The 16,204-nt window shown below is 37.3% G+C and overlaps 1 protein-coding gene across 1 annotated transcript; it reads left to right on the top strand.

The window, feature by feature from the left end:
- On the top strand, positions 4,389-5,227 carry LOC109233438. Its single transcript, XM_019399316.1, has 2 exons — positions 4,389-4,698; positions 4,881-5,227. Exons 1-2 carry the CDS (start codon positions 4,389-4,391, stop codon positions 5,225-5,227), a joined length of 657 nt encoding a protein of 218 aa, XP_019254861.1.

The raw sequence follows: 16,204 nt of genomic DNA, 5'->3' as shown, positions 1-16,204 counted from the left end.
AACACACATACACACACACACACACACACACACACACACACACATATATATATATATATATATATATATATATATATATATATATATATATATATATATGTATGTATGTATGTATGTATGTATGTATGTATGTATATATCCATTTACTTCTTAATTTTCAGGAAAAGGAACGTGGGTGAGATGTGACTTATGCTGAGGTCTTTGCGGAGACCCACAAGAAGGAGAAGAAGGACGGCACAAGAGAAGGATGGGTCGAATCGCGTGCTTCAAAGACATTTGTATGATCCTAACACCAACACTATATTATTTTCTTCTCTTGGTTTATTTTATTTATATAAAGTGTATTATTTTTATTTTAGGACAAGTATCATATTGATCTTGATGCATGGCAACAAACTCAGCCTGAAGGAACTCAGTCGGCCCCGAAAGATATGATTGCAATTTGGACACAGGCAGCTGGTGGCGTGAATAAAGGTATAAATATTATGTACTTATCTACTTTGGTATTAGTTTGAAAGTTGCGTGTTTGTTTTCTTACTTCTTTTATTTTCTTTTCTTTATTTCTAGTGAAAATAATAAATAAAGGTCGAGTCTGCGTTATTAGAGTACAGCCATCCTCCAGTCGTCCACCAACAGCATTATTCACTGGGACATTAGAAGACATGGAAGCTATGCGTCAAAAAGTGGATCAAATATCACAAGAATTTCAAGCAACTCAGGCTTTAATCTAAAAATTATTAAAAAGAAAAGCAAGAAAGGAGTTGCAATGGAGTCTGAGTCTGAGGAGGGGACTGATTCTGAATAGGCTATTTGAATGTTTTAGAGTTGAAGTTAGAGACATGTTTAATTTATGTTGTTTGATTGTTTGTTGTTTGATTAGTTGGTTGAATTATTATAAAAATTACTGTTCGTTTTGTAGTAAATATTGAAATTGGATTGTTATATTAGGTTTTTGGTTGGTTGTTAGGTGTTTGGAATTGGTTGTTAGATGTTTGGTTGGCTGTTTTATTTGGCAGGTGGTGTAATTAAAAATACAATAGAATTCTGCTTAAAAATGCCCAGATTGTGACTTAATCAGTCAAAAATCTGGGTAATTTCTGGTTATGGGTGGAAAGAAGGCTCGAGGTAGACCTAAGAAGCAAAAAATTAAGGTGGATGACAAAATTCCAAAGCTCAATACCATAGGAAGGAATTCAGCAGTGGTTATGGAGTCTATTTCTTGGGCTCCGAAGATGCAAGCTGGATCTGCTAATCTCGCACAGATCCCTCATGGAGATGCTTCAGGATCAACTAGACAACAATAGAAAAAGGCAAATCAAAGCCCAATCCACATGCATGTCGACCTAAGGGGTAGTGTCACACCTCCATCTGCTCGAGCTCCTATTGTTCCATTGAAGAACAAGGAGCAGGAAGTTGTATCTCAAGTTTCTTTACCTGTAGCTGTCACTATTCCATTGCCGGAGGTGCCTAAGGAGTCTACTTGGGTCAGAGTACTAACAGATAACAGATCTACTGCTAATGGTATGATATTGAGCTACATAACTTCTGAAAATTGTAGAAGGAAACCTAGTGGCTAAGCTTGAAAAAACAAAAATTGAGAAGGAAAACTTGAAATGGAATTGTGCCTTAATTGTGTAAGCTTGGTGAAAAACCTGGATACAATTATATGAAGCGATACACTAATCAGATGTGGAACACTGTGACTATGCCAGAATTATACTATCATGATGAAGGTTATTACATAGTCAGTTTCAAAGCATGGCTGATATGAAAGAAATTATGTGTGCTGGTCCATACACAGTGAATTAGACCTTTAATAATGAAACAATGGTCTCCACAGTTTGATTTTGGCTCAGAATTCTTGACAGAAATACCTTTATGGGTAAGGTTTCCTAAGCTGCCTATGAATTGTTCGAGTGGCAACTCACTGAGCAGAATTGCAAGCACCATAGGAATTCCAATGTTTGCAGACAAGTGCACTGCCAAACAATCACGAGTTTCGTTTGTTAGAATCCTTATTGAAGTAAATCTTACCAAGCCCTTACCAAGCAAGGTACCAGTCATGGATGAATTAGGTGCTATATTTTAGCAGGTTGTTGAATATGATTGGAAGCTAGAGTTTTGTGAAAAGTGTCTTAAAACTGGGCATGACCATGCAAAAATTCCCAAAGAGGGAGTTAAACAAGATCAACAGTCCAGGAAAAGGAGACCACCACCAATGAAGCAGATATGGAAAACTAAAGAAGCAATAGTAGCTTCTACTTTCAGACGAAAGCCAAAAACAGGTGGATGAATCAAGTAAGGAAGTAAAGTGTACTTCTGAGCAACCTGAGAATCTGGAGGACAAGCAACTAACAGAGGAAGGCCCACAAAGACAACTAGAAAAAAAGAAGATTGAAGTTGAGATCAATGGGGTTCCAATGAACTATGCTAAAGCAATACTATCTCCTGGGAAGCAAGGGCCACAACAACAAACAATTTTAGTTATGATAACTAACTTGAAACCACCTGTCACAGGTGGTCAAGCTCACCATACTTGATGTCTTGGATGGTGTGGAACATAAGGGGTACCAACAAGAGATACAAACAAAAAGAGTTGTATACCTACATAAAAGAGAATAATATAAAGTTAGTTGTCTTAGTAGAAACCAGAGTTAAGAAGGATAAGGCTGGCCATATAGCTCAGCTAGTGGTACCAGGATGGCAAACGAGGTACAATTATGAACATGCACTTTAATGGGAGGATTTGGATGTTATGTGATCCTAACTTTATGACATAACAGTGCTAGATCAATCTGCTCAAATAATGCACTATAGCATAGTTAGCAGAAAGAATCCAATGAACTGCTTCATAACAGTAGTTTATGGATTCAACACCATCAATAAGAGGAAGCCATTGTGGCAACAGTTACAAGCCTTAGCACCACAAAGCACTAAACCATGGATTATCTGGGTAGACTTCAACTCAGTTTTGACAATACAAGATAAGCTTTATGGTAATCCAGTCACAAGCAATGAAGTGCAGGATTTCTCAGATTGTATGCATGTGTTAAACTTGAATGAGTTACCTAGGAAGGGGGATTTCTACACTTTTTCAAACAAGCAACAAGGTGCTGATAGAGTCTATAGCAAGATTGATAGAGCTATAGGGAATGATGACTGGATGCAAACATATGGGCACATGGAAGTAGAATATAGATTGCCATTCATTTCAGATCATGCTCCGATGGTAATAACAATGAGGAGAGCAGAACCAAGTGGTAAGATTCCATTTAGATTCTTCAATGTATGGGCTAGCCATCCAAACTTCCTGGCATTGGTAGAAGAAGTATGGAAAGAATATCATAGTACAGATCCTATAAAGAATGTCTGGTACAAGTTGAAGGCTTTAAGGCCGGTACGGAAGCAACTAAATAACACAGAATTTAGAGGCATCAAAGAAAGGTTGGAGCAAACTAGAAATAAGCTGCAGGGGATACAAGATCAATTGTTTAGCTACTACTCAGATGAACTAGTTGCTAAAGAGAAACAACTCTTAGAGAATCTGGAAAAGTGGTCATTAATAGAAGAAAGCATCCTTCAATAGAAAGCTCGAGCTAAATGGATAAGACTAGGAGATGCAAGTTCCAAGTATTTTTCAGCTATTATGAAGGAATGAAGACAAAAAAAGTCATCACAGAACCCGTCAATGCTTTTGGAGATAGACTAACTGACCATCACCAGATCCAAAAAGACATCATTACCTTTTATAAATCCCTGATGGGATTAGCTGCAGCCCAATTACCTAGAGTAAACAAACAGGTGATGAAACTTGGACCAATGCTCAATCATATGCAGCAGATCAGTCTCTATGCTGAAGTTACAGAACAAGAAATCTATGAAGGGTTTTGTGCTATTGGAGATGATAAAGCACCAGGGGTAGATGGATATAATGCCTTATTCTTCAAATCAACTTGGCCTCTTATAACTTAGAAATTTGTCAAGCAGTTAAACAATTCTTTCAAATAGGGAAGTTATACAGAGCAATCAACTACACAGCTATCACATTACTTCCTAAAGTTCCTAATCCTTCTAGCATCAAAGAATACAAACCAACAGCTTGCTGCACAGTACTATATAAACTCATTGCCAAGGTATTGGCCAACAGACTTCAAAAAGTTATTGCTTCAATAATTTCAGATACACGAGCAAGGTTCATCCCAGGTAGAAAGGTGGTTGATAACGTCTTGCTTGCCCATGAGTTAATTAAGGCTTACTCAAGGAAGAACATTTCACCAAGATGTCTCATCAAGGTGGATATCCAAAAGGCTTATGATACAGTGGATTGGAGATACTTATAGCAAATGCTAGAAGGCTTGGGATTCCCAAACAAATGCACTAAGTGGATTATGGAATGTGTGACAATTGTTAACTATACTATACTCATCAATGGGGAAACAACTAAGCCATTTGATGCAGCTAGAGGGCTGAGGCAAGGGGATCCAATATTCCCTTTTTTGTTTGCTACAGCAATGAAGTACTTGAGCAGGAATTTGAAGACTTTGAAGCAGGAAAAGGGATTCCATTATCATCCCATGTGCTCAAGGCTGTATTTAACTCATTTGAGTTTTGCGGATGATCTCCTACTATTTGTAAGAGGAGATGCTGCATCTGTAGCATTACTACATAACAGCTTCAACATTTTCTCAGCAGCAACAGGTCTTAAAGCTAACCTAGCCAAAATCTCTATTTACTATGGAGGAGTCAGCCTATAAGTGAAGCATGACATACAACAAAAACTAGGCTATAGTCAAGGATCTCTCCCTTTCAGATATCTGGGCATACCACTTGACACAAAGAAACTCTCTGTAATGCAATGAAAGCCACTCATTGATAAATAGTGGCTAGGATATCCTCTTGGACAGCAAAGAAGCTATCATATGCAGGCAGAATCCAATTGGTTCAACATGTAATCTTTGGTATTCAAGCTTATTGGGCGCAAATCTTCATCATACCAGCAAAAGTTGTCAAAGCAATTGATGCCTACTTTAGAAGCTACGTGTGGTCGGGGGAGAATATAATCACTAAAAAATCTTTAGTGGCATGGGACAGGATGTGTGCACCTAGAGCAACAGGGGGACTTAACTTGATCAACTTGGCACTATGGAATAAGGCTGCAATCACAAAAACATGCTGGGAATTGGCAAACAAGAAAGATAAGCTTTGGATCAAATGGATCCATAGCTAATACATTAAGGATCAAGTCTTTGCCATCATGGAAGCAGCAAAACATGCATCGTGGATGGTCAGGAAAATATTTGGAGCAAGGGGTAATCTGGATGTCATCAGCAATAGCCAAGCTCACCAAAGGAATGTAATCAAATATGTTTACTTGCAACTGCTAAGAGAGCTGCCTAAAGTCTCATGGAAAGGTTTAATGTATCAGAATCAAGCACAACCAAAAGCAATCTTCACAATGTGGCTCCAAATCCAGGGAAGATTGCCCACTGCTGACAGATTGAAGAACTGGGGAATACAAGTGGAAGATATATGTTGTTTTTGCAATCAAACACCAGAAACAAGGGATCATATCTTTGCAGAATGTGCATATGGTAGAAGTCTATGGTCCAGACTCATGGAATAGTTATAGGTACAACAACCATTTACAACATCGTGGTCTGATTGGCAGCACTGGATTATAAAGAAAACAAAGGGGCGATCTCGGCTGGCCAGGATACTTAAACTAGTATTTGCAGAATACACACACACGGTGTGGATTGAGAGAAATACAAGCATATTTGAGAAGAAAGCAACAACATGGGATGTCCTTGCAAGGAGGGTGGTCTACATGTGAGATACTAGAGCTGAGGGTTATACTCGTCCTTTTAACAAAATGTAAATACTGAGTAGCTAGCTTGTGAGAGAAACTGTATAAATGAGATTAGGAGGCAGGAAAGGTATAAAGTGAGTTGTTTTTTCAGTATGGAAGTAGGTCGTGATGATCTACTGATTTGTGAATAGTTACATTAGTGGTTAATACAAAGATTTTAATTACCAAAAAAAAATATTTACGACTGTTTCAATCGGAGTAATTAATTAAAAATTAATTTTATTTTTAAATTTTCCAACAAAATCAGTCGAAACTTTTAATTTGTATTTATTTTTTTATTTCTGGACAGCGACTGAATCTATCGTAAATTTAGCGACTGATTCGGTTGCGAATGGCTTAATTCAAATGTCCCCATATTTTTTAATTTCCGACTAAATCTGTCGCAAAATTTTGACTGATTCTGTCGCAAATATATAACGACCACGTGTTTTTCGACTGACACTTTTCAGTCGGAAATCTGTCAGAAAAATACAATTTTCGACCGGTTTCTGACTGATTTGACGGTCGCAAATTTGCTGCTTTTAGTAGTGAATTATTCGTGTTGAATTGAACCACGTATTCTTTAAACCACAAACAAATTTAATTATTACCTAATTTTGGGGTAAACAGTTTGGCGCCCACCGTAGGGCTAAGGATAGTAGTGGTAATTTGATACGAATCTCCATAACACACCATATTTTACGCTTGTTCTTTGAAATCTTAATTTCAGGTCCGTCCAAAAATGTCAAACTCTTAGTCTGCTCACTTGAACATTGATGCTGATTTTGGCCATCGCGGCGAATAATTTGGTGCCCAGCAACGATGTGCCTCCTGTCTATCCTAACGCCGTCGCAGCTACCGACTCGACCGATGCTAACTCGCAGGTGGCCATCAACATCAATTTGCCAACTGGTCCCAAAAATAGTATTCGCGGGGGACCCTGACCAATAGCTCGTGAAGCACCCGAAGGTGAAGGTGATGGGGTGGGCCTGTGGTTGATTTTCGAAATGATGTAGGCTCAACAAGCGGCAATAGCATAGCTCCATAATTAAAACCACGCCCCCAACAGGGTCGAGCCCGAACAATCCCGGAAAAGCACCTGAAGAGACGAACAGATTACCAAGAGACCGGCAGAAGTCGAGCCCGGGGTAAAGCGCGTCAAGTTATTTCCGAAAAAAAATTTAAAGATGTGAAGCTCACGCGGCGACATAAGGATGATTGTGACATTGATGTGTGGCGCATTAGAGTGACTTTTGTTATTATTTTTGTATTGGTACGGTTTGTGACTTCTTGTGGGTGTCATGCATTTTACGTGATTTTCTGCGTTATTTCAGTGTGCTAATTAGTGACTCTGTTATTACTTGATGAATTGGTTGTCAAGATAAATTTACGTACGTGGAGTTATTATCTCTTATTTTGTTGAGTTGTTAGTAACATAACAAATTTACATAAAAAAATTGTTATCATACTTTACTTTATTTGATTTTTTTTATAAATTCTAAATAAAAAGATCGTTATCATGCTTTACTTTATTAGAATTTTGATAAATAAATTTTGAACATTTTATTGATAATTGACACGGATACGATATACATGGTGGCAGGAGGCCTTTGTCGTGTGGTTGTGGTGTTTATTGTGACACGAGGTCTTTTCCGTGCGAGTGTTACTTATATTGTGGCACGAGGTCTTTGCCGTGTGAAGGTGATTGATAGTGTGGGCACGAGTGCCATGTGTATAAGATTTGTGATTTGTGACTAGTGACCAGTGATATGAGATTATGTGGCGTGGTACCTCGGGTGGCTCTTATTATAAATTCTGTATTGAACGTTGTTGCATGATTTGAACTGTTATTGTTTTTCTTAATTTATTTTACTTGTATTATTTAACTATGTTTGATTATTTTGATGTTTTATCAAATGTTTACTCTTTGTTGCCATTTATTGACTTTGTTTTCCATTGTTAGCTTTGTACTTAATTATAAATAACACATATATTTTTTATGTCTAGTGAGTGTCTTGACTTGAACCTCGTCACTACTCCACCGAGGTTAGTCTTGATACTTATTAGGTAACAACCGTGGTGTACTCATACTACACTTCTGCATATTTTGTGCAGATCCAAGTATTGGAGGTAGCGGTTCCAGGCAGTGAGAGCTTCTTTTGTCAGTGAGGATTCAAGGTTGAGCTGCTTTGATCGTCGCAGTTCCTTGGAGTCCTTTCCTTACAATTATACCGTCAAATTCTCTGCCCGAACATTATTGTATTTTTAGATATTATCTATGTATTCAATTAGAGTTCATGACTATGTGCTTCCTAGTCTTGGAGATTTGTTGTGATTATCGCCGTATAGGCTTGTATCACCTTTATTTCCGCATGTATATTAAACTCTGCTTTATAATTACGTGTTTAATTGGTTTAATTGTTGTAAGCGATCGGCTTACCTAATTTTAGAGACTAGGTGTCATCACGATCCTTAAGGTGAGTTTAGATCGTGACATTGTCCAGCAACAATTACGCTCCCACATCGTTCTTCTCCTTCCTATTTTGATCATTCTACACATGTAGTACTTGCATAAGTGATTTACGCTTAATTCTTTTAAAGTCATCATTAAAATTATAAACCTGTTATAAATAGAATTTTATTTATGGTGAATGTCTATATTTAGAGAGATTCTAGGTTTTATTACTTGGTGGCTAAGTCACCCTCTCCCTGTAAATAGAGGGTTCTATTCTATTGTAATTCATCCCAAATCAATAAGAATTCTCTCTCTACTTTTCTCTGTAATACTCTTCTTCTTCTTTTATTGTTTCATAACACGTTATCAGCACGAGACTCTAACCAATTTAGTAGAAGCTTTGGTAATGAGCATAATGATTGTCAATTATTCCATAAACTTCCTTCATGATTAAATTTTGGATTTAAGGCAAGTATTTTACTTTATTTTTCTCTTTTAAATTCTTGAAATTCTATAATTTGATTTTATATAAAAGCAAAGACAACAAAGTTTGATTATAACTCTAATGGAGTTTGTAGAAATTATAACCACCTGAAGTGGTAAAATTCTATGCCTTGCCATGACAAATTCATGTATGATTGTGGGCAAAGAAGTGAAAACCCGTCCCATTGAATTTGCTTCATTCTCATTCCCTTAAGAGAATGTGGTAGCAATATGTAATAAGTCTGAAAGAAGATAAAATTATACCGTGAAGGTATCAATGAATGTGAACGTGGCAATAGACGAAATTATAATCGTCATCATTGTGATAATGAGAATAATAAGGATTCTCAAAATAATCCTTCACTCTCTGAAAATAATATTTTGTCATCGATTTGACATGAGATTTTATAAAGCACATACAGATGACTATGGTCAATTCATGATGTGAATGTGACAACATCTGATTTATGAATACATATTCATTCTTGGAAGAATATGAACGTGCTAGTGGTAGTGAATATACCACACTCACCTCTTGAAGGAGGTTTGAGATGATATTAGAAATCAATGTCATTATTATGGCATGAATGGTCATTGGTCACGTACCTATTGTACGCCAAAATATTTTGGCAATGTGATTATTAAAGGACAACAATAATGCAAGAAACATATCTCGCATATAATTTTGACCATGACCATAATGGTATAACTTTCTCCTTAAAAGAGATATTCACCATATGGATGTTGATGAATATGTCATAGTACAAAATTAATTGAGAACTCTGCAAGAGCCAATTATACTATTTTGGAGAAACACAATTGATTACCAATAAGGTATTGTGTTGTAGTAAGTCTCAAAGAAACTTATTCAGTTTCCAAAGTATACGCGAAAGCGGTTGATTATATTGAGACTATAAATAAAGGAAAGATTTAATATCTTCTATTACTACAACTTGTAGCTGGGTAATATGTATGTGAAAAGCTACCTGCTTTATTCTCCAGTTTGTACTACACAAATAAAAGAATACCATAATAAAGTAAATATTTATTGATATAAAAACACATATCATAATAAACTTGGAGTTTATTGATAATTGCACACGTCATGGCGTAAATCTGAAGTTTATCAATATTGATAATTTATTCAGTTGGCATAATTGGTTTACCCATATCAATTTAAGTATGATGTGCAAAAATAAAAGAGAATTCACATGGGTAGATATTAAAGAACTAGAAAGTTCTTTATGAATTCTCTTATAATGCTTGTTCTCATTAATTAATTAACCAACTAAAATTGGGATTGAATCCCATGAATGCTAGAAACATCAAAGATGAATATGGGCCCATTCACCCGTCATGTATACCACATAAGATGCATCTATGAGGTGGTTACATGTGCAATTATTATTAACCCGCAACCTGGCCGGTGTGTGCGAGGTAACTTGCTCAATAATTTAATTTCGAGCATAATTTCCAGATTTCCTATTCAAGATAGTTTATCTTGATAAGTTGGTTTACATCACAGTTGGTTTAGCAAAATGATTTATTGAGTGCCTCCACTTAATAGCTAAAATATTGCTTATGAGAATAAAATTATCTATATCAGTTTGATATAGGTTATATACGAAAGTATATTACATTCTACCCTCACAAGTGGTTTCAGGGTCAGGAACCAAATAATTCCATCTCATTATTATTGATGTGCGATGTATTTTTTGATTAACACCATAATGCACAAAGATGGGTTCTCAAAGTTGAGGAAACAAGTTAGTTTTTCTAACATGAGGGGGAGACAAGATACAACAGTTGAGAAAAAGTTACATGGAATGAATTATCATCTATACATCTAGATCCCCGAATAAAATAATATGAACTTGAAGTTCATAAAAAGATAATTCATTTGCAATATATTGCAAAGCATGCCAGACGCATTTGCTGACCCAAAGAAAGTAACTATATTCTCACTGCAAATGCTCCTATTAGAATAAGTCCTAGAAGGACAAAGTCTATAGTACGCTTAAAGCATATAGACAAATTGGTTTCAAATAAACTTCTTAATATAGAAGATGAGCAAATGATCAAAATGATCATAATAAGGAGGCAATTGATCTAGAAGATTACATGACATAACACTTCATAAAATCTCAGGAGAGATTCAGGTACCTGAAAATATGAATGAAGAGATCTCTATGTTATGTCTTTATGAAAAAATATTGAAACTGATATAAAATATTTGTCGACGACATCTATGATAGCACTAAATATATATATGAGGATCTTAAGTCTGAAGAAACAATTCGAATAGAATTGGTTTCATATGAAAGACATGTAGTTTTGAACATGTAGTTCAAACACTCTAAAGTATGAAACCAATGATATGTGGAATCAGTTTTCGATATCTTATTTGTCTAGCATGACATAAAAACTTGATATGCATCTAATTAAAGTCTATTATATGACTTATATAAAAATCCTTGAAGGATTTAAATTGCTTAAAGCATATAGAATTCATGGTCATGAAGTACTATATCCTAATGCAATTTGTGCACATATGTATCTTGCTATAACTATAAGCATGATAATATGATAGCAAGAGTTTTCACCCCTATGTAAAGATATTGAAATGATGATTCCAACAAGATCATATGAAGACAATACATCTATCAGGGATGATGATTTTAAGGTGAAACAAATTCGTTGAAGTTAATATGGCTGATATTGTTTATCGAATATCTACCAACGATCTTTTGAAGATAGTGCACAAGATTGGAATGCAAATGCTTAAGGATGTGAATTGATGCTCTCATCAGGGGGAGTTAATACGCGTTGTACTCTTTTTCTCTTACAAGGTTTTGTCCCACTGGGTTTTCCTTGCAAGGTTTTTAATGAGGCAACCAAAAGGCGTATTATTAAACATGTGTACTCTTTTTCCTTTTCTAGAATTTTTTCCCATTGGGTTTTATTTTAGTTAAGGTTTTAATGAGGCACATTACTTATTGAGTAGACATTCAAGGGGGAGTGTTATAAATAGAATTTTATTTATGGTGAATGTCTATATTTAGAGAGATTCTAGGGTTTATTACTTGGTGGCTAAGTCACCCTCTCCCTATAAATAGAGGGTTCTATTCTATTCTATTGTAATTCATCCCAAATCAATAAGAATTCTCTCTCTACTTTTCTCTGTAATACTTTTCTTCTTCTTTTATTGTTTCGTAACAAAACCTAACAATTAGTGTATTTTTTATATATTTGATTAGTGGTTATAATTATTTTATCCGACCGGCAAAGTTTTTAAACCTCTACGTTATGTGTCCAGCGGCCCCACAAATTTATACGAAGATATAGTGTCATTTTGAAAAATTTATACGGCTCCTTGTCTAGCTATTCAACGAAAAGTATTTACAAAATAACCGAACCATTTAAAAATTGTAATTAGGGTTGACCGAGCCAACGAAAATTAAAAAATATATCCGACTCCTTGTCGCGCAGCGCGGTTTGGCTCGATATCTGAATTTCATTGACCGAGCCAAACCTCACTATCTCAATTTCCATGGCTACACGCCAAAAGCCTATTAGCAATTAAGATTCCATTCATATTAGCTAAAAGACTTAAATGAGGGAAAGTGGATCGGAACAAGAGACAAGTCTACTACAAAATATAAAATAAGCACGAATATACGTATCAGAAAATATTGTATCAATGCTAGTCATCTGTCAGTCAACTTTAACTAATATGTCTGATGGCTGGTTTAATTTGACTAATTCTGCAATAATTTTGTGTTTCACAGTTCAAATTTACAAATCTCTTAAGGTTAGGAGTATATAAGCTTTTCTTAAATTAAGATGTACATCTCGTATACGGTTAAAACCAGGCCTATCCGATTTTACTATTTGATCGACACCGGGAAATTGCATCGAGGGTAAGCCTTGTAATGGATTGGACCAGAGCACGAAGACAAAGTATTGAGTTCGAGAATCGAGGTGCCTGTCGAGATCGAGGCCAGCAACAATCGAGACCAAATATGACAGACTTCGAGCAAAGCGCAATAACGGAAAATCGAGATATCCGTCACCAGTCGAATTGTTTAGGCTAATCATGCGATTTACTTCCGTAATTAGAATTGTACCATAGATAGGATTCCTCTACTATATAAAGAGGGTTCTAATCATTTTGCAGACTTTTACATTCACATAGATCAAAGCAATACAATATTCTCTCTTTAGTTCACACTCTCTTGTTCATCAATTTGCTATATTTTAACTGCTCTTGCACAAACTAGTTCGAGGGTATTTAAGCTCGAGGGCTGAATTCTGTTCAAACACTGGTTTGCTTTGTATTATTGTTAATTTCGATTATTACTCTTTGCATTTATCAATTGGTATTAGGTGAAATCACTTATCCTTAAAACCATATTATAAGTTTAATTGTTATCCGTTTTTTAGGGTAAATAGTTTGTCTCCCACCGTGGGGCTAAGGATAGTAGTGATTGCCTGGTATTAATTCTTGTAACACACACTACTTTACGCTTTTTCTTGTAAGTGTTTTTGATTTCAAGATCAACATGTCTAACTCGCAAGTAGTACCCACTTATGCCAATGACGGCCTCGGTTTCCATGGAGAAAATGATAATGTAGCCGCCCCAGGGATCGAAGTGCCTCAAGCTGGCCATGAGGGAGTACCGATCGCAGACCCCGCCGATGTTAGTTCACACGTCGCCCTAAATGAAAATATTGGCGTCGACCTTGGAAATAGTGTCCACAGAGATGCCCGAGCAATCAATCAGAACGTACAGAGCGGCAGGGAAGGCGGAACTAGCCTTCGAATGATATTCGAAATGTTGCAGACTCAACAAGCTGCAATAGCGCAACTCCAAAATCAGAATCGAGCACCAAGCAGAATCGAGCTCGAAGCATCACAAGAGGTTGTTCATAGACTCGAGCCTGTACCGGAGAAATCGAATGCCAATGAATCGGGGACTAACCCTTCCATTATGAAGATGCTGGAAGAGCTCACTAAACGGATCCAATCAGGTGAAAAGAAAATCAAGGCTAATGACAAAAAGATAGAAACATATAACTCACGGATTGACCAAATACCGGGGGCACCCCCGATCCTAAAGGGCTTGAATTCAAAGAGGTTTGTCCAGAAGCCTTTCCCTCAAAGTGCGACTCTGAAGCCCATTCCTAAGAAATTCCGTATCCCAAACATCCCCAAACACAACGGGACCACCGATCCTAATGAGCACGTCATTTCTTACACATGTGGAATAAAGGAAAATGACTTAGAAGATGATGAGATTGAATTCGTTCTGTTGAAGAAATTTGGAGAAACTTTATCGAAGGGAGCCATGATATGGTATCATAACTTACTGCCCAACTCTATTGATTCGTTTGCTATGCTCGCGGATTCTTTTGTGAAGGCCCATGCCGGAGCCATTAAGGTTGCAACAAGGAAATCAGACCTCTTCAAAGTAATGCAAAAGGATAACGAGATGCTCAGGTAATTCGTATCTCGATTCCAAACGGAGCGAATGGATTTGCCTCCAGTCACCGACGACTGGGTTGTTCAAGCTTTTACACAAGGTCTCAACGCTCGGAGTTCTATAGCTTTACAACAATTGAAGCAAAATTTGATCGAATATCCACCTGTCACTTGGGCCAATGTACACAATCGGTATCAATCGAAGATGATCAGCAGGGAACTCTAGTTGGTTCGATTTATCCCAACAGGTCCGCGGATAGAGCTAAATGGGACGTTGATCGGGAACCACGAACGAATAGAGATAGATACCAATCGTACAATGGAGATTGGAAAAATAACGGGCATGGACGCAACCCCGTACAGAATGATAGAAGAAATGATCGAGGACAGAGTTCTGGGGAGGGGGGGGGGGCTTATGAGAATAAGTGGTTTCGATAGGGATGACGGGCCCAAAGAGGCACCCCGACTGTCAGAATACAACTTCAGCATCGATGCGTCAGGTATTGTATCAGCCATTGGTCGGATTAAGGATACTAGGTGCCCCAGACCCTTGCAGACCGATCCAGCTCAAAGGAACCCTAATCAAATGTGAAAATACCATGGTACCCATGGTCATAGAACTGAGATTCGAACAGACAGAACGAACAGGAAGAGCCACAACATGTAATTAATATGATCTTTGGTGGGGTCGATATCCCTCAAGGACCGGTATTCAAACGCACCAAGGTAACGATCACGAGGGAAAAGCAAACTCAGGACTTCTTACCAGAAGATACCTTGTATTTCAATGATGAGGATGCAGAAGGGATCGAACAGCCTCACAACGACGCAATGGTAATATCTATCCTTATGAATAAAATTCAAGTTAAACGTGTTTTGATTGATCCAGGTAACTTGGCAAACACTATTCGATCGAAGGTCGTAGAGCAACCGGCCTCCAGGATCAAATCGTGCCTGCAACTCGAGTACTCCACAGCTTGAACATGGCAAGTGAAGCCGTAGAGAGAGAGAATTCTTATTAATTTGGAGTGAATTACTATGGAAAAGAACACCTCTATTTATAGGGAAAAAGTGGCTTAGCCACCAAGTAACAAACCCTAATATCTCTCTAAAATATAGGCATTCACCTTAAATACAAATCTATTTATAACAATTTTTAAAATATTGTGCAAGTAAAAGTGGACGGAGATTTCGCATGGATGAGAAACAAATCTGAGCCATCCACTAACCTATAACGACCCGGCCGGTCGTTTTGAGAGTATTAGCCCCGATCCCCTATCTACTGTTTCCATTGGTTCATTTTATGCTTATGTGACTTGCCAGGAGGATTTGTTTTTGGTTTCAGAGTGAAATGGGACACTTAGTCCCTAAAATGGAAGCTTAAGTTCTAAGAATTTGACCGTAGTTGGAATTGTGTGAAGATCAATCCGGGATGGAGTTTAGTTGATTCCATTAGCTCCGTTGGATGAATATGGACTTAGGAGCGTGCCCGAATTGTGATTTGGAAGTTCGTAGTTGAATTGGGCTTGAAATGGCGAAAGTTAGATTTTTAGGAAGTTTGATCGGGAGTGGACTTTTTGATATCGGGGTCGGATTCCGATTCCGGAAATTGGAGTAGGTCCGCAATATCAATTATAACTTGTGTGCAAATTTGGGGTCAAACGGACGTGGTTTGATAGGTTTCGGCATCGGTTGTGGAAGTTTGAAGCTTTGAAGTTCATTAAGCTTGAATAAGGGTGTGATTCGTGCTTTTAGCGTTGTTTGAAGTGATTTGAAGGCTTGACAAATTTCATATGATGTTTTAGGACTTGTTGGTACATTTGGTTGAGGTCCCGGGGTCCTCAGGTGGATTCTAGGTGGTTAACAGACCAAATTTGGAGTTGAGTGAATTATTGAAGTTGGGCATCAGCTTGTGTAATCGCACCTGCGGAGTCCC

This window comes from Nicotiana attenuata, chromosome 1, assembly GCF_001879085.1.
Source record: "Nicotiana attenuata strain UT chromosome 1, NIATTr2, whole genome shotgun sequence".
Lineage (NCBI taxonomy): Eukaryota > Viridiplantae > Streptophyta > Magnoliopsida > Solanales > Solanaceae > Nicotiana > Nicotiana attenuata.
Note: the sequence above shows the minus strand (reverse complement) of the source record. Positions and strands in the feature narration are given on the sequence as shown.